Source organism: Eurytemora carolleeae, unplaced genomic scaffold (assembly GCF_000591075.1).
Source record: "Eurytemora carolleeae unplaced genomic scaffold, Eaff_2.0 scaffold491, whole genome shotgun sequence".
NCBI lineage: Eukaryota > Metazoa > Arthropoda > Copepoda > Calanoida > Temoridae > Eurytemora > Eurytemora carolleeae.
This window is the reverse complement of record NW_019396410.1, coordinates 205,024-224,953: the sequence shown is the minus strand read 5'-3', so window position 1 is coordinate 224,953 and position 19,930 is coordinate 205,024. Positions and strand designations below refer to the sequence as shown.

Here is a 19,930-nt window from a genome sequence, read left to right as displayed (position 1 = left end):
TTAAAAGGAGGACTTCAAATCCAAATTAACATTTATTAATAAAATGAAAACAATTTTAAATGTTGAATTTTATTCCAAAAAACCGGGTTTTAGATTTGAATTTGCTCAGAGGAAAATTCTTTAGACATTTAAACCTTCTTCTGTATTTATAGATTCTAACATCAATGATTAAAACATTAAAATTTACATTTCTAATTTGGAAATAAACAAAAATAAAAATTTTATTGATCTGATTCCAATTATTTTTCAATGAAAAAATGTTATGCACGTTTTGCATCGAGCTCCGGATACAGCCTTTTTATTTTTTCCTTCTTCTTCCCCTTGTCCGACAACCGACCTAAAATCAGGAAAAAAATATTGTTGGAATATTTCATGTTTTTAGTATTTTTAAGGACCATCCATTTAAAAAGGCGAGCCCATCAAAATTAGTAGCTAAATAACTTATTTCGAAATATCCAACATTTAAAGTTATTAGCAAATTTTTTAATTTCGACTGAATAATTGAATTAAATGATTATTTTCATAAAAAAAATATTTAAAATTTTGAAGGAAAAAAATGAAGCTAAATATTGTTGAAATATGTCAAAAGTGAAAAAACTTAAATAAAAAAGCTGTTATGAACAAAAATTGAAACTATCGAAAGTTCATTTGATCAATAGTTCAACTGTATAATCATAATATTAAATAAAAAATGTAATGGTGTATTTTTAATGTATTTTTTTAATTCCGACTCAAAAATAAGTTTTTCAAAATCTTCATTAAAAAAAAATTTCTGCTGCTTTTAAATATGTATAATTTTATTTTGTACTTGAGTTGTAAACAGTAAACAAAAAGTGTAAAATTGTACTTTTACAGTGTAACAAATTATTATGCAAGTGGAAACTTGGTAATCTAGATCACAGAATAAGGTAAATAAAGATGATCTGGAGTGAAGGGTAAAAAACAAAAATTATCGAGGAACATGCTGCTTGTACATATTGAACATTTAATTGAAGATTTAAAACTGAGATCACTGTACAGCTCATTCTTTTGTAAAGGCTGAAAATAATAGTACAAAATGTATCGTTAAGATACATGACTTAAAGAAGGAAGCAAAAAAAAAATTCTAACAAGGTCAGCAAGAACACCGGTTAAACCCTGTATGAGATCGCTATCTTAAATATAACAGGGCGACGCGCTGTAGATGGCAAAACTCTGTGACAACAGAAAAAATTTAAAAATTTGCCTCTCCTGACCAAATCACACAAGCAACAAAGAGTCTAACAGGCCACATCATAAGATAAGCTAGACTTCTCAAAAGTCGTCTTTACAAACTAGTGCCGTTAGATACATAATGCCCCAGACGGTTGGGCTTAAGATTGGGGTTTAAATAACCCCCAGGAGCCTAAAAGGAGGCAAGAGGTGGGAGAGGGATCCTCAGGGAAGAGATCATTGGACCAATCAAGGTTGAGGATGGGGTCAAGTTTCAGTCCAAGAGTTATTGTGAGTTCCTGGAGGACCATTTTATGATTTGGTACAGAAATCTAAATTCTGAGGTTCAAAAAAATTGTTCTCCAACAAGACAATGCTCCCGTCATGCATTTTGTGAGAACATGGGTTGGCTTGCTAGGCAAGGATTCAGTGACACAAAAATGATGGTCAAAAAGACAAAATGACCTAATTTAAATCCCATTAGGAAATTGTAGGCCATTCTGAAGATGAAAGTTGACCACTCAGGTAGGCATTATAGCCTACAGAGAGAGAGGTGCGGGCTATTGTATAGACAATTAAAGCTAGTGATAGACCAGAGAAAATAAAAAATCTAACCAATTCCATGAAAAAGAGGCTACTGGAGGTCATCAGGAGAATGTGGTTTTTATAGAGGATTAAGAAACCTTTTTTGCAATTTTTTATTGATTGAAATATAATTTTCATAACTAAAACCTTTTAAAATTTGTCGTTTTTATTTGAAAAAAACAAGTTTTCAATCAAATATAAGTATTTTAAAGTCATCTGCATAATAACTTGAAACACGTGTTTTACATATTTTTTACATAGTTTTATTGGTCTATTTTGCTTAAAAAATATTAGCATGTGAATTTTTTTATTAAACGTTTTAATCATAGAAAGTCAATTTTTTGTATAGAACTAATTTTCAAAATTTGCATAATAACTTGAAACGTATTGTATAGTTTAAATGTGAATATTATCTCTTTCTATACATTATAAAACAATAACAAACAAAAAAATTGGCGGATTTTCAAAATTTTACGAAAATCTAGAATTTTTAGAGACAGCTTTTTGTAATTCTCAGCAATCAGCATCCATAAATTATAAATCAAGAACTGTCGTCTTCGTTATGCCAGTGCCGATTTATAGTTTTTTCTAACAGGGTCACCAATGTCTTTGTACTCAATCTTGAATATTAACCTACCTCCTAGCTTCTTCTGAGATTGAACATGAGCACCAACTGACATCCTGGCAAAGAACTTCTCGTCTAACACCTGGGAAATATGGTTTATCGATTTCGTTTTTAATAGCTTCCGAAAAAACAATATTTAGATAAAAAAGTTACCAGAAACAATAGAAAAAGTTATCGTTTTTCGTTTCGTTTTTATTTTTCAACAAAAAATTATCGTTTTTGAATACGATAGTTTTTTAAAACCGATCTTTTTTAAAACGATTGTTTTAGAAAAAATGTTCGCCAAGAAATCTGAGTTTTATGACAAATGTTTTCAATTTGTTTCTGGAAGATAAGGTTATCAATGTTGTGTTAAGCCCCTGAATCTAGAACTAAAATTAAAACCGTTAATTTATTTCAAAATGATGTTTTTTTTTAATTGAAACAAATAACATGAATGTTTTCTGACCTCGGATTTTCCGGATTTTCCGACTTAGGTCGTTGGTATCGGTTTTTACAGATCGTTTTTGAAAACGATAAAATTTTTAGAAACCAAAAATTATCGGTTTTAAAAGCGACCGTTTTTAAAAAACAATATTTAAAAAAAATAATTATTTCGTTTTTCAAAACAGTGGAGATGATCCATCCCTACTCCCTAGGTACTTGCAGTAAAACTTAGCTTGGTTTAAAAGTGGGTTTCCCAAGCTAATATATACATGTAGTGAATGAACGGTGTGGGCCGTCTTGCATTGATGTACTAGATATATTAGTTCAATATGTACTGTGTGTGTGATATATCCTCAATAAATGTTCTGTTTGAACCTGATGAGCTGGTTTCCTCTCCTGCTGTAGTCTCCTTGCTTCCTGTTCTTTAGCTTCCTCTGAACTCCAGACACGTAGCTCACCCCTAGATATAAAGATAGATAGAAAATTAGATAGATAGCCAGACTGACAAACAGAAAAACGGACAAATGGATAGATTGATGATATTCATCTAGTACAAGTGGAGCTATACACAATAATTACCTTTCGGCTGTCATGTACATGAATTTGATCGTGTACAAAAACACATGAACCTGTGTAGAGCCTTTTTACCTTTTATATTTAAGGAATTAATCTTTTAGTAGACCGTGTGAAGTTGTACAGAACCTATTTAACTTTCATGTACATGTAATTCATCTTGTAATAAACACGCAAAGTTGCAGAGAACCTATTTACCATTCATGTACATGAAATTCATCTTATATAGTTTACCTTTCATGTACTTGAATTTCATCGTGTACAGTTTACCTTTCATGTACTTGAATTTCATCGTGTACAGTTTACCTTTCGTGTACTTGAATTTCATCGTGCACAGTTTACCTTTTATGTACTTGAATTTCATCGTGTACAGTTTTCCTTTCATGTACTTGAATTTCATCGTGTACAGTTTACCTTTCATGTACTTGAATTTCATCGTGTACAGTTTACCTTTCATGTACTTGAATTTCATCGTGTACAGTTTACCTTTCATGTACTTGAAGTTCATCGTGTACAGTTTACCTTTCATGTACTTGAAATTCATCATGTACAGTAAAGTAAAAATTTACCTTTCATAAACATGATATAAATCATGCATAAACCCAAGTGAAGTAAGAATTTAACTTTCATGTACACTGTACAAGCCCACATGAAGTACAAATTTACCTTTCATGAACATGAAATTCATCTTGTACAACACCAGGTGGAGCCGTACAAAACAACAGTTTACCCTAAATAAATAATAAAATAATAAAATTCTAAATCTCCAAAAAGGGAAAATTTGATTTTTATCCAAATAAAAGATTCTTATCAAAATTAAAATCTGAATTAACTACAAAATGTTAGAAATATGCTAGAATGAAAATCCGGATTTGGGAAGCCATTAAATCCGATTCTCAGCATATTCCTCAGTTATCTTTATCAAACCTACCGACACAAAATCCTTGAGAATAATCCTGGCAGCTCTGGACTGATCAGGACGACCTCCAATTGCCATAAATCCGCGAATAGTAGCCGCGGCAATCAGAAGCTGTTCCACGCTTAGTATAGCTGGTTCAGGGGGCAATACCATTCCATACCTATATTTATTCGTTCATAAATTCATTCAGAGGTTCCAGTTGAATACATTACAGTCTATTAGTGATTACTCTTATATTTTAATCATATGAACGGCTTACTTGTAAACAAGGAATTCCAGCCAAAAAATGCGAAAATTCCTGCGAAAAAACTTGTCGAATTCTCTGCTCTCAGAGTTTAGCATTACAAGTTTTATATAACATAAATAATAATTTCTCACCCGTTGTGTTCAGAAAATTTTCGCATTCATTTATTTCGCGAAATTTTTCCACTGGATAGTGTGTACTGAGTAAGTATTAGCTGTATTCAAGGGTAGATATATATTTTGTATATATATATATATATATATATATAAAGCTTACTTGTACTCCAGTACATGTGTAGGTATAAGCTGCAGAAGAAGCTGTATACTAGGAACGTGATCTCTAAGTTGATCAACTCCAAGAATACCATTTAGAACCATATCAGCCTAAATGAGTGCATTGATTAAAAATTACAAAACAAAAAATTTCATCACAAATCATCATATTAACAATACAAAGGCTCCGCAGGTATAAGTAAGTAGTCCAATGTAATAAAAATTGGCCAAAAAAATACTTTAATACGTTGCACGTGAAATATATAAGTATTTTTAACTGTGCCTTATTTGTTAAATTGGATTCAATTGTTCTTAAGATTTAAAATCTTATATGTTTTTAATCAAAACTCATTTTCTTAAAGATATATCAAAAAGAAAAAAATATTTCAATTTCTAAGATATATCCAAATAGATCTCTCATATTTGTGTAAAATCAAAACTTAAGTCGTAGCAGTGACCTTCTCCTTCTGTCTAGTGCTAAATCGATGGTCATATTTTTTTAACTTAATTATTTTTAGAAACCAGAAAAATCGGCGAATGAAGGGAAAGGTTGGCACAAAACCTCCTTAAAGCCTAATATTTTTAAAGCAAATTGTTTATAATTACCTTACTCGCCACTACACTTGGCATAACAAGACCAGGGCAATCACAAAGTGTAATATCAGATTCCAAAACAAGAGTCTAAAAAAACATTGAAAACTTAGATTTAGATGATATAAAGCTTGAGAGAAAAGGCACTAAAAAATAGCTCTTTAAAGGGACTGTAGACCTAATTTCAAGTTACTCTCCATTTAAAAAGATTGGCAAGACAGATTCCCAATGGCACCCTTTCAACATTTAACTATGCAAATATTACAAAATAACAAAAAATAAATTTTTTTTCATCGAAAAATTGATTAATTTCTATTGTGGTTTCTATAAAAGCGATATTCAGAATTAAATTATAATAAAGAAATCAGATAAAGGTTTAAACTTTACAGAGTATCACTGCGAATTGGACATGACACTTGTAAAATAAATGGTCTTCAGAAATTACTTCTACAATCCCTTTAGTTATTTCAACTGGAGTTTTATCATAAAAAATTCTAAAAATAAACTGAAAAGTTTTAAAAATTTGTAAAAAAGATTATTGGATTTATTTTTTTGGATAAAAATATTTGACCTGGAAATGTTTAGTTTTCCCTGGAGTTTCTGAAACTCGAACTTTTTTTGAGTTAAGTAGCTTGTTAATCGTCGAACTCTTACCAACATTGGGATATCCAATAAACCCTACACAGTCGAATATTAAGCTGCGTGGGGATAAGGTTTTTAATTTATACTTTATAGTGAGAAATCTATGGGAGTAGAAAATACAAAAAGCTTTGGTCGCAGTAAAACTAGGATATCTCCATTAATAAAAATAAAAATAATAGCCATTCAATCAACAGTATTTAGAAATCAAAGCTGATTTCCCGCCAAAAAAAATCATGGACATTTTAAAACCTGTTGGAAATTGACGTTAGCGTAAAAGAATATGGGCAAATAAGTACCATTGTGAAGCTTCTAACGGATTTGTAAAAAGGAAACATAAATTGCGATTTCGTTAACACGGTCCCTTAGATTTAAACATTTTTAAAAGGGGGAGTATTTCAGCAGCTTAATATCTTCTTTCCTACAGTCATATCTTCATTCTCAAATCTTTTAAAACTTCGGAACAATTTTATCAATCTTGCCGAGGTCAAAATCTCACAAGGATCCGAAAAGTCAGCCTCCAACGGAACTTTCTCCTGGACAGCCGGCCCTACCGGGGTAGGCTCTTTGGGATTTTCCTGTTTCTCATTCCCAACCTCCTTGTTCTCCTCCTCCCCCTCCTCCACTACAGGGTTGTCCTCCTGGATGGCGGAGAAGAAAGCAAACCTTGTCTCCCCGATGTTCTCCGTCATGTATTTAGCCCAGGCCTGCCTGCTCATTACCAGGATTAGGAGAAAAATTGTTCAACATTTTGGTTACTTTCGATTTATTTGTGATGGACTTTTGGTTGACTTCCGGTCTACTTCCGGTTTAGTTTAAGTCCGTTTTCAGTCAACTTTTGGTTTATTAGCAAACTATTGGCAAACTTATAGTTAAATTTTGTTCGGTTAACGATCAGTAAATTATTATTTAACTATTGGTAAACTTTTGGTAGACTTTCGGTTAACTTTTAATAAACGTTCGGTTATATTTTATTTTTACTTTATTTTATTTTATTTTATATTTATATTTAACTATAGGTTAATTTTAGGTTGAACATTACTTTTTACTTTCAAGAAAACTTTTGGTTGAACTTCGGTCAACATTCGGCTAACTCTAGGACAACTTTTGGCAAAATTTTGGTTATTTATTGGTTAACTATACGTCTGCTTTTGTTAGCTATCGGTTAACTTTCAGTTTACCTTTGATTAAGTTTGGCTATCTAAATAATCAATTATCAATTTATGCTGAAATTGAAGAAAAAAAGTGAAGATTTTTTCTAATCCAAGCATTCCTTTGTTCAAGACTAAGAAAATCTGCTTTGTTAACGAGAATTAAATTTTTCTTTAAGTTTGATACTTCTTTCACGTACTTCTCTAGATCCTAGAAAAAAATTTGATAAAACAAGATCAATACAGATCAAACAAAACAAATATCAATGTAGATCAAACACGATCAATATAGATCAAACAAGATAAATATAGATCAAATATCTTCAAACAGGATGAATATAGATTAATTATGGTCAAACAAGATCAATATTGATCAAACATGATCAAAAAAGATCAATATAGATTTAATATGATCAAACAAGATCAATATAGATCAAACATGATCAAACAAGATCATCATAGATCAAAAAAGATATAACAAGATACCTGAGATCTGAAAAGAAGAATATTTCTGGAGTCTACAATCTGAATTACTAAATCACTTCGCTCAATTACCCTCCACAACTGTCTCCAAAACTCTGAAAGGTTTATAATTTTTCAGTCCAAACGGTTTTGAATAACTTTCGCTCAATAAAATTTCCCAAAAAATTCATTGAGTAATTTTATAAATCCACACCCCTGCAGGGGAAAAAAGAAATTACCTAAATTCTTCTCGTAAGGTGTAATAATTGTGTCGGTTTCTTCTTGGATCTCTGCCAAGTTTCTAAACAGACATGAACCTTAAGATGAAGTCATGCGCAAAGTGAGTTTTCAATCCATCAGAACAGACAGACAGAACGCTGATGTGTGTCAAGTTTTAAATTATAATATAACACTTTTTTACCAATTTTAATGATCAGATTACAGGATACTTTAAATTTTAATTAAATGGAGTGACTGGGAATGTATGGTAGATGAACTGAAAATTTAGTATTGAAGAGAAATTTTTTTTGGGATCATTTCAGACCTTCATGCATGCAGGCGCGTAGTTGGGGGGGGGGGCGGTACCCCTGTGCCCCCCCTAGAGCCAGAGGCAGCCTCTAATTTATTAAACAGTAAACTTATATAATATATATGTATTCAGATTTTTTACTTTTCTTATCAATCAGATTATGGTCAGATGACTAATAGTCAGCTTTCAGGTAAATTAATTTAGATTTTAAACTTTATTTTTTCTTAATACCGGTTTTTAGGGGGGGGGGGGGGCAATCAACCGTTAGGGGCGTGCAAAAAAATGAACCCCCCTAAGCTAAACCTCCACTACGCGCATGCATGCATCTAGTAAGTTTGTGGCAGTACGCCAGTACGAGAGAACTTCAATAAAAAATAATCAAATTTCAGATAAGAAAACAAGGATAACTATGAGCTTTTGAATCATATTTAAGGGCATCAGTGAGAATAGGACATGCAACTCGAAAAACCCTTTAATAATTGAAACTTCTGATATCAGGAGGGAAGAGGTTAGCTCAGTTGCTTTTTTTATTAACTGTTGTCAACAAACCTTCTCCAATCCAGAAAAGCATCGTTCTCTGCATCCTTGAGCTCTGTTGGAGTTAATCCCTTCCAGTCCGGTCTCCGGGGTATAGATAAGATCTGTTCAGCAGCTGATAGAACTCGTCCTTCTCCTTTTGCTTTCTCTGAAGTGTCGATATACACCTTAAAATGAGATATTATTATTTTCTCCCAAAAATTATCAAGAAATATCTGAAAAATATTCATCCCTGTAATTCTTTTTATAAATATCACCTGTCTTGTATGAGCATCTAATAGTTTTACATTCCACTTCTCAGCATCAAAATCAGTTCTAAATTAACAAATATTAATCTTATATTGAACATTTTGTATGGTTAATCTAGCCCAAACAATCACAATGATCCGACCAAATAGAAGTTACAAAAAATCTTTTCTCGGAAAATATGTGAGAGCAAAAAAAACAAGTCAGCTGTTTGCCACCAATTAAGCATTTAATCACAATTCAAGTTTCAGTAATCGGTCAGACCTGGCCTGTAAGTTAGAAAGAGTAATAATTTTAAAAGTAAAGACAATTATTTCACAATAACATTGAAATAAAAATATAATATCATATTCTAGTCTGAGATAACACATTCTGACATGACACTTTACTCCCTTTAAGTACTATATGCACCCAATTAATGAAATGTATGTACTCAATGTACTGTACCTGGCCTGTTCTGCTGTATTGAGGAAGTCTATGTACGAGGCTTCTTCAGTTACTGATTTCAGATTCATTCTTCCCCAGTCATAACCATCCTGAGAATATAGATCAATATGCAATCTGTCAGTTCATTTGACCAGTGGTGATCTCAATGAACATGGATGAAAATTGGGATCACACCGTGATCAATGATCATACATTGATATGGGTTATCATACAGTGATCAATAGCGTGTAATCATACTTTAACCATGGGTGATTATATTGACCAAAGAGGATCAATGATCAAACATTGATTATTAGTGATTTTATAAAATTAACAAAGGGTGATCACTGATTAGAGTTTAAACAGTAATTATGTTGCACACGGTGATAACTACTTCAAGGGAAAAACTTTAATAATCGGTTCTGCATGGTTTTCAGACCAAATTGGTAAAAGATTCGAAAATCTAGAATTAATCTGGAGACATATATTGGTGAAATTCTGAACCTGTAATTCTGCAGTGTGAAGGTACCCCTCTCCTACTGGTGCTCTACCCCCCACCTTCCTAACAGCAGTCTGACTTTTAGTCAGCTGCCGACCCAGGTTACCTCCACCTTTTTTACCCATTCTTTATCTGAAATAGGAAATATTTCTCAGCGAAGGTAAAAAATAAAAGTTTGAAAAAATTTGTTTGAAAAATCTGATTTTATTCCCAAATGCCTCCGCCCTGTGTGCTCTGCTTGATATTCTGTTTATTGTCTCGCTGTGATCTGGTTTTTGCACTTGCCTCACCCCGAGCAACCTGCCGGATTATTTTATCAATTAATTAATCCTCGGATTAAAGGTTGACTTTTATTTATATATTTATTAATACTGTTGACTTATTTCAAAAGACCTTCTTTTCGATTCTCAAGAATACCTTTTAAACCTTTATTGATCAAGAATAAGTGAGAAATCGTTTTTTTTCTATCTTAAGATTAATTATAAATTTATATTTTGGTTTCTTTTAAAGTGACCAGAGCAGTTATTCTGCAGAAACAAAGATGGAAATCAATAGATTTCAACACTTTGGAAAGGAAAAAGAGATAGCTTACTCACTGTTACTCAGATAGATATTAAAAGGGTACCGAAACTTGAAATCATATTTTCAACGCAATTTAATTTATGAAGAGATTTAACACATGGATTTTTGTTTTATTTGAAAAGAGCAAAACTCTCCTTGAAGCAATTCACTATTTCTTCAATTCATCATTTAATAATATATATATTATATATAAATCATAATCGTGGTCAGTTTGTCAAAAAAAATTTAAATAATTCTCAAACATTTTCATCTATTAATCAATCCAACCCACCCGCTAGAAATCCACCAACTATTCCCCAGTTTCCCTTACCTGTCTCCTGGCCTGGCCGGATTTCCCGCGTTTTTCCAATGATGCGCGTACTCGGGCTTTTATTACTTCCGGTGCAATAGTAGACGAGGTGGTGGAAACACTGCGGACAGAAAATGTATCTGAATCCTGAAAAAAAAAATATATTTTGACTTTTCTTCGATCTTATATTTTGGAATGACTTTGGATATAATGGAGAAAAAATTGAAATTAGAACATTTAAAGTTTCTATCTTTTTTTAAAAAACGTTTTCCGCATAAAATCAATAAAATCCCCCCATACACACTAAAAGTAATTTTATTTACCCAATTCAGCGAAAAAAATCACTAATTTACAAAAATTAAAATGCAGAAGTCCTATATAAAATGCAGATGTAAAGTTAGATTTAAACAAATAGATTATCAAGTACAATAGGTGGCACCAGATATATGAACAAATTATACACGACGTCACAAGTGTCAAATATAACAAGGAAAACAATATTTTCTCACATTAGTTGACATGCTTCCAAAATTATATGTAAGTGTAAAAACAGAAAATAAAGAACACATAAAATTAATATTTTTCACTGTAAGATAAGCACTTATATCTAAAAATATTACTATTATTAATAATTTTTTCGGACACAAAAACTGAGTTGACAATTGTGACGTCAGAATACAGCTGTACTGAGTGTACAAATTCTACGTTGCCATCTATTGTTTACTAGAATCTATTTAGATTTAAATTTCCTAGATCAAAATCTCTTTTCTACTTTTTCTTTTTTCTACTATTTTTAAGGTCTTTAATAAGAATTAACCTGTCTTACCCTAGGTTGGCCATCCCTAAAAGGTTTAAATCTTGAATTAAAATCTTTCAGATCCTCAATTTGATCATCTTCATCTTCCTCCCCTTCAGATTCAGGCTCTGGACCAAGGTTGGTTTTCTCCGGAGCAAGATTTGGAATCTCAAGATCAGATTGTTTAGACTCAACAAAATTTACAGCAGCTTCCACTTCCTTTCTCAGTTCCTCAATAGCAGCTTCATCTGTTATATCCTCCAGGACATCTTCTTCCTCCTCGACATTATGCTCAAGAATTTCATCTTCCTCTTCACCACTCTCCTCATCCTCATCCTCGTCACTGAGCATACCAAGCTCAGCCATAATATCCTTCTCCATCTGAAATTAGTGAGTTTTTATATTCCAAAATCTGAGAAAAATTGATCCTGGTAAATCCTTAAACCTTAGAAAACTTTCAATGGAGTGTCGTGGTAATTGCAATTGACTCCCTGTTTCACGTGGGACATTTACAAAGATACCCTTAACATCTTTATCTGATCAATGATTTCGCAGATATTGTAACTTTTCTAGTTTCATAACTCCTCCATAGTGTCTACAGCAGATTTTTGCAAGTAACTCAAGAAAAGAAACCACGATTACAAATTATCAGGTTTTAAACGAAAACATGGATATCGAATTAATAATCGATCAGACAAAGGTTTAAGGGATTAAGTTGTGAATCAGACATGCCACTCAATCAAAAGGTCACTTGAGATTTCTTTTACAAATTTTTTAATGCACTCTTTTCAATAATTGGTACCTCGCGCAATGACTAAGTAGTTAATATGTTTCTTGAAGAATGATCTGACCTGTTTGGTGACCCCACTAGCTGCTACCTCGGCATCTAGCGCGTCTATTCTGAAGATATCTTGGAAACAAGGTGCCAGTTCAGACTCATAGTTAAACCTAGTCAACAACAATGTTAACATTTATTTTCCTAGTCTTGATGATTTGCTTGTGCTCAATAAACGCCATAAAACGGGTAAATCGATTGGGTTTAACCGCCGTAATTGAAATGAAGCAAGAAAACGTTTGTAAATAAATTAATTAATAAAATTAATAAATGGACATTTTTTCATCGAATTAGCTTTAAATGTAGAAAGAAGAAAAGCATGCATATTTAATATTCATCATGTGGAGGGTTAGTTCAATAATTCTTTTATTTGAAAAAAATAAAAAAATTTTTTTTTTGTTATTTAACACCGTCCCTACCGCCTTTTAAAGAAGTCTCTGATACAAGTGACATCTCTGTCGAAATAAAACTGTGCATCCACATGAGCTGTCGACACCATTTGAGGGAAGTCGATGATTATCGGCTGACATTTGTCGTCTTCACAAATACAAGATGATCAACACTCTTTTGAAATAAAAAACAGGTGTATTTTTTATAAAAAAGTATTTTAAGATGAGAGGGGGGGGGATGAAAAAGCCAGCTTTTTTTTTTGATGATTTATACCAAAAAAATCATCAGACAAATAAAATAAACAAACTTAAATAAAATAAATTTTCCCAAAAAAATATATAACACTCATAGAAATTGATAGAGAATAGAAGAAATAGAAAATGTCGTCTTGTATTCCTATCATAATATTGAACTCGTTGTAGTCTCCATGAATGACTCCGTGATTTGCAAACTTTAGAAGAAGATTCATAAGTTTATCATACAGCTCTGTTGAACCAACCAAATATATCAATTCACTAGCTCAAGTGCGCAGCGTTGCTCGTGAAAAAATTTGAATTTAAAAATGTCACCACCAGGGCACTTTCGAGTTTCCGCAACAAAAATGCTGCCTATTCGTTCTATCTGTTGGTTGGTTGGTCAGCCATAGCTAACATATAAATAAGCGAGGAAATAGATTACAGGTGTAACAGGATTATTTTTCATTTATTTAGAGCATAAAATAACTTCATAAATTTTACTCAAAATGAAGAGATCTTCTATATTTAATATGGTTCCTGCAGGGTCTTCCACATCATTAACATTCTGCAGAGGATATCCATCTACTAGATCCATTATCACACAGTGCCGGTTAAAATCTAATCAATCAATCAATCAATAACATTCTGCAGAGGATATCTGTCTACTAGTGCCGGTTAAAATCTTATCAATCAATAAATCAATCAATCATTAGCATTCTGTAGAGGTTTTATCTAATAGATCTATTATCACAAAGTGCCGGTTAAAATCTTATCAATCAATAAATCAATCAATAACATTCTTTAGAGGGTATCCACCTACTAGATCCATTATCACACAGTGCCGGTTAAAATCTAATCTAATCAATCAATCAATCAATCAATCAATCAATCAAGCAAGCAATCATTAACATTCTGAAGAGGATATCCATCTACTAGATCCATTATCACACACGGTTAAAATCTAATCAATCAATAAATCACTCAATCAATAACATTTTTCAGAGGGTATCCAGTGCCACCTACTAGATCCATTATCACACAATGCCTGTTAAAATCTAATCAATTCTTCAATTATTCAATCAATCAAAAAAGTAATCAATTCTTTCGAATCTTTTAAGCTGAGAATACTTAAATCCATAAGGATAGATAGCATATTTAGACAAAGATAAGTCTTATTAACATACCTATTGGGGTGGGAACTGGGAATCCTCGATTCTTCAAGGCTTTCATGTACGCAAACTCCTGAAGTATTTTCATTCGTTAACTGGTATTTCCATGGACGTAAACCACTTGAAGTATTTTTATGTACGCAAACTATTGAAAGTATTTTCATGTACGCAAACTATTGAAAGTATTCTCATGTACGCAAACTGTATTGTCATGTGCGCAAACCCCTAAAATTAAACTCCAGAAAGTATTTTGATGTACGCATGAACTGTTATATTCATGTACGGAAACTATTATATCATTTACGCAAACTCCTGAAAGTAAATTGATGACCCCCCCCCCCCCTACCTTTGTTGCAGATATTCTAGAGAGATATAGCCACGACATAGATTTCCTTCCTTTGTGATAATCTCTCTTCTCCCGAACCTTTCTGAAATGTCATCTGGTTCAGACACAGGAAGACCTACAGTGCTACCCAGAAAATTACGGAAAGAACGCCAACTTTTACGAATTCAAAAAGTCAAATAAACATAACACACAGCAATTGTGCAGTTTACACAGACCTATTTTTATAGCTTCCAAGGAGACAGTTAAAAAGAAGTTGTTTTTTAGAGGTTATTCTAAATACTTTTGCGGAATCTTAAATTTCAAAATTTGAACGTACGTCGTTCATCTGACATTCTGGATACAGATCCAAATCATTCATTACGACCAGTGGCCGCGATTTAAATAATTTAAAGAAACAAGACTCAATCATAGAATGCCGTCGAGACTTTGATAAGGCTTAAGCCTTGAGACATGTTAGGTTTAATTTTCCTATAAATGTTTCTAAATGCTTTAGAATTTTTAGTGAAAAATAAGGCCAAATTGACACTTGACACGTTTTAAGGTATAGTAAAACGACGATATCTTCCAATCATTCCAAGAATAAGGGTAANCACCTTAAGTTTGGTAAAATAGATAGTAACTGTCAATCACGTGACACAACCTATCGTCAGCTCCTTCTTAAGTTGGGTCTAAGATGAAACTTTAAACCCAGGTTTACCAAGTCTAAGTTTTAAACTGTGCTCTAGAATGGATCTCTAGTGAATGAGATGAATGATAAATGGAAAACCTGAAGCAAGTTCTGCCAAGTCTGTGGAGCTTGAGACATCTTTGATCACCACCAGGTCCTCCCACAACATAAATATTCGACTCCTTTCCTGATCAATCAATCAATTAATCAATAAATCATGATAAATCAATCAATTTAATCGTTATAAATGTATAGTTAAAAAATAAAATAAATAATCGACGAATTAACCAATATATCATCATTCACATATTAGAAAACAAGTAATCTAATCAATTAAAAATTCAAATTAATCCAATTAAACAAATTAATCAATAAATCATCAAATCAAATCAAATCAAATCGAATCGAATCAAATCAAATCAATGCAGTTTATAAAGCCATCATGTCTCTCAAGCAAATCAAATAAAAAAGCAAATCATATCTTTCAAGCCAGTCAAGTCAATAAAATTTCTCAAGCCACTACCTGTCCCGATCTGGTTCCCAAAGGATCCGATGACATCTCTTGAAGTCAAAGTCTTCAAAGCCAGGTAATCATATCCAGCATTCGTTAAACGATACCCATCATACCGGGGGCCTTGAATAATATTTTTCATCTATATGATAAAACAAGAGATTCGTATGTATATATATATGTTGCGAATAGCCGGCCAAACGGGTTGACCGATTGGGCTGACATTTTTTGTGGACACTCATGGGTGGCCGGGGGCTGTCATAGGTTAAAAGAAATTCGAAAATTTATTTTTCAAAATTATTCTATTTTATTTTTTTTTCAAATATTTTTTTCCCATTTTTTTTCCACGGGTAACACCGGGCCCTTCAGCTAGTTATTTATAATCATATTTCATCTTTTTTAAAGTTTAATTCAAAATATTGAATATTTTTAAAACTCACGAAAGGCAAAGCATGAAAAACTAAGATTTCATTTCCAGTGAAGGTTGTTGAAAATCATTTGCAGTTATAGTTCTTTCAAAATAATCATAAAATTCTGGTTGTACTTATATATTCTACAAATTTAGATATATTTAAAACCATTAAAAATAAAATTTTTATCAATATTTTAAAATTCACCATTTCATATTAATTAGATAAGATAAGATAAGATAAGATAAGATAAAGTTTATTGCTAAAATAAATGTATCTGTATACAGATAGAGTTTACAATTACAAATTGATGATTATAATAACAGTACAAGTATAAAGCAATTAGGTGGAAAATAGCTCTTGGCTGTTTTGATTATTTTTTCCACCTAATTTTAGTAATAATAACAAAACATTTTAAGTGAAATATTATCCTGGATCATTTAGAAGTTTGAGATATTGAGAAAATGCGGCACCCTTTAGACTCCCCTCCCTTCTTAAAACTAAGCTCCGCTATGTGTGTGAAATATGTCTACATAACAAAGCTCTTCGCTCATTTATATATGTCAGCTATATCCAAACGGCTGGACCGAATAAATCAGTGCTTAGGATCCATATAATTTGGATGCAGATCCGGATCCTGGATCCGCACTGGAAAAAATGGATACGGATCCAAATCCGGATCCAGGGTGTTTCTTATTCACTGAATTTTTAACAAAGCAGAATTTTGAAATGTGTTGTCTTTTTTCGTTATTTATATGCTTAGACTTAATGAACCATTCAGAAATCTCTCTTTTTTCAATAGTTAAGATTTGGTTTTGAGAGTAAACATTATTTTGCAGGTTTTGGTTGATATTTTGCCCCTTGGAACTATTGTGTGATGTATCGTTAATCTTAAACTATTTAATCTGAGAATAAACACTTCCCTTAAAGATAACCATAAAGAGTAGGACGACCACTGAAAATCGAAGAGGTCTGCTTAAAGGGAGTGTTCGCGAAAAATGAAAGGGGGTATAGACTTACGGCGATAAATAATCGCTTTTGATCGTTACTACTCTTACTTTTATCTGTTGCGTCTATAATGAGAAAATTGTTAAAAACATCTCATACCAAAGAATGTACATTCCTTACAAATTCAGAAAGATGCAACATACGACACGGATCGTAACAAAATCAATTTAATTCCATACAAAGCATTCAGATATTACAAATTAAAGTCATCGATTATTTTTCGATGCATTCGTGTATAGTTAATATTTCATAATATTTTTTACTTTCTATGATCTGAGAGTGACTTTTGAAAACATTCATTCCTGTTTCAAGGATTTTGATAATGAAGACGACATTTTCCATATTTTCCGGGAATGTGCCAGTCGTGAAAACATGTAAGCGAAATATTAATTTAAAAAAAAAAAATTAAAAATATTATGAAATATCAACTGTATACAAATGCGTCGAAAAATCATCGATGACTATAGGATTTAATTTCTAAATCATTTTTTTGATATTTTTACCATCCAAGTCGTATGTTCCAACTTCCTCAATTTGTATGAACGCTTCCTTCTTCGGTATAAGACGTTTTTAACAATTTTCTCCATATGGACGCAACAGATAGAAGGAAGATTAGTAGCGATCAGAAGCAATTATCTACCGCCGTAAGCCTATACCCCCTTTCATTTTTCGCGAACACTCCATTTAAGGTTTAGACCAATACTTGATCCTGAGGCTCTCAACAAACAAGGTTTTACCACTGAACAACTGATTATCTATCTTTTACCTCTCTCGTAGGACAGAAGTCTGTGTTTACATAGTTCCCTTAACATCTTGTGTACTCCACCATGTCGTAGACTAGCTATACTGGCAATCAAGGAACCTAGGAACATCAATTCATATTTAGCTCAGTTAGCAAAATCCATTCCTTCTGTTTAAACTTGGTGTCCCGTGAAACTTGACAGAAGAAAGACGACTTCTTAGTTATATGTAGTGTGTACTGTTTACCTGGTATATAAATTTCATAAAAGTGGTACAAAAATGTTTAAGTCTATGTCATGGGTAAGTACCCACTACCCATGGTCTATGTACTGTGTTATATATGTTCTGTGTACTGTATACCTGGTACATACATGCCTTAGTTCTATGTACTGTGAACTGTTTACCTTGTACCTAAATGTCCTAGTTCTGTTTACTGTATACCTGGTACAAAAATGTCCTAGTTTTTTTGTACTGTAAACAAGGAACATAAATATACGAGTTATATGTACTGTGTACTAGATACCTGGTACAAGTTCATGATTCTTCATTCCCATCTCTACAGCAGTTAGAACCCTGAAGTCCTCGCGGGTTAGGTACCTTAAAGGTTACTTATCTAGTACATTTATAAAGTAGTAATCTCAGATTGTCCCATCATAATTCACGAACCCCTTGACCGAAAGGTATCAAATTTTGATGGGGAAACTCGACATATCCACGGGAAATCTGATTGAAGAATTCTCAGTTGAGTACTCATATCCAGACAGAGCTGGATTTTTAAGTTAGTGTTTCAATATTTCGATTATAAAGAAGTTACATTAACAAAGAGCTTTGTCATCAGCAGTATTTTATTTTATAGGCTCTTGTAAAGTTGGAAAAATTATATATATATCTATTTACACGCATCCCGCTTGATTTTAATTAAGCCATATTTAAAGCGTTCCAACCCAAATCTTCGAAACAAGAGTGTAAAATATCCTTGGTAAAAATAAAATATATCAGATAAAATAGAATTTCTGAAGAAATATAAGCCGAAGTGAAAACGATAATCTGGAAATTTTATTTTAAGACAAAATTTTATAGTTTAAACACTTGACTTTCGAGTGTTGTAATGTACTATTGAAGGGAGTGTTCGCGAAAAATGAAAGGGGGTATAGGCTTAATGCGATAAAAAAGCGCTTTTGATCGCTACTAATCTTACTTCTATAAGGAGAAAATTGATAAAGACGTCACATACCGAAGAGCGATGCGCCCATACAAATTGAGGAAGTTGGAACATACGACTTAGACCGTAACAAAATCAAATTAATATCAAACAAATCATTCAGATATTACAACCTATAGTCATCGATTATCTTTCGCCACATTTGTATATATTTAATATTCCATACTAGTTTTGATTTTGTTTTTTAAAATAATATTTAGCTTACAGCTTGTTTTCGAACATTCCTGGAAAATATGAAAATGTCGTCTTCATTACCAAAAATCCTCGAAACAGGAATAAACGTTTTTATAAGTAACTCTCAGATCATAACAATTAAAACATATTATGAAAAAACAACTATATATAAATGTGGCGAAAGATAATCGATGACTATAGGTTGTAATATCTGAATGATTTGTTTGAAATTAAATTGATTTTTTTACGGTCTAAGTCGTATGTTGCAATTTTCACAATTTGCATGGACGCCATGTTATTCGGTATGAGACGTCTTTAACAATTTTCTCCTTATAGACGCAACAGATAGAAGTAGCGAACAAAAGCGCTTTTTTATCGCATTAGGCCTATACCCCCTTTCATTTTTCGCGAACACTCCCTTTAACACTGTTTATAATTTTTAAAAAGGTGTAGTTGATCATTTTGAAATTTGACTATTACACTTAATAAGCGTACATTTGAAAAAGATTTGTTTAATCAGTTGAAAACGTACCTTAGCATAGTTACATTTAGCTTCCCCATTTTTACTTCTGAAAAAATAATACATTAATGTTTTGTTTGCATTCGTTGATACACATTACATTAGAAATAAAACAAAAT

At 32.3% G+C, this 19,930-nt stretch overlaps 2 protein-coding genes across 3 annotated transcripts; both read right to left on the bottom strand.

The window, feature by feature from the left end:
* Positions 1 to 205: 205 nt before the first annotated feature.
* On the bottom strand, positions 206 to 10,065 carry LOC111702776 (large subunit GTPase 1 homolog). The gene is made up of 16 exons (XM_023474548.1): positions 9,921 to 10,065; positions 9,438 to 9,526; positions 9,002 to 9,059; positions 8,757 to 8,911; positions 7,918 to 7,979; positions 7,703 to 7,794; positions 7,339 to 7,427; positions 6,487 to 6,776; positions 5,998 to 6,104; positions 5,442 to 5,516; positions 4,840 to 4,946; positions 4,332 to 4,479; positions 4,067 to 4,131; positions 3,203 to 3,287; positions 2,414 to 2,483; positions 206 to 337 (listed from the first exon to the last, which is right to left on the bottom strand). The coding sequence occupies exons 1-16, from the start codon at positions 10,038 to 10,040 to the stop codon at positions 261 to 263; spliced, it is 1,689 nt and encodes a 562-aa protein (XP_023330316.1). The 5' UTR covers positions 10,041 to 10,065; the 3' UTR covers positions 206 to 260.
* On the bottom strand, positions 10,047 to 19,925 carry LOC111702777 (serine/threonine-protein kinase rio2). Of its 2 annotated transcripts, none has more exons than XM_023474549.1 (14): positions 19,824 to 19,925; positions 18,419 to 18,492; positions 17,921 to 18,016; positions 15,749 to 15,859; positions 15,325 to 15,412; positions 14,559 to 14,640; positions 14,228 to 14,285; positions 13,581 to 13,661; positions 13,204 to 13,293; positions 12,837 to 12,954; positions 12,434 to 12,530; positions 11,604 to 11,963; positions 10,808 to 10,933; positions 10,047 to 10,215 (listed from the first exon to the last, which is right to left on the bottom strand). In XM_023474549.1, exons 1-14 carry the CDS (start codon positions 19,850 to 19,852, stop codon positions 10,120 to 10,122), a joined length of 1,506 nt encoding a protein of 501 aa, XP_023330317.1. In that variant the 5' UTR covers positions 19,853 to 19,925; the 3' UTR covers positions 10,047 to 10,119. The 2 variants fall into 2 exon arrangements, with proteins under 2 accessions (XP_023330317.1, XP_023330318.1); XM_023474550.1 differs by having other exon boundaries at positions 11,613 to 11,963; positions 19,824 to 19,924.
* Between the last annotated feature and the right edge of the window lie 5 nt (positions 19,926 to 19,930).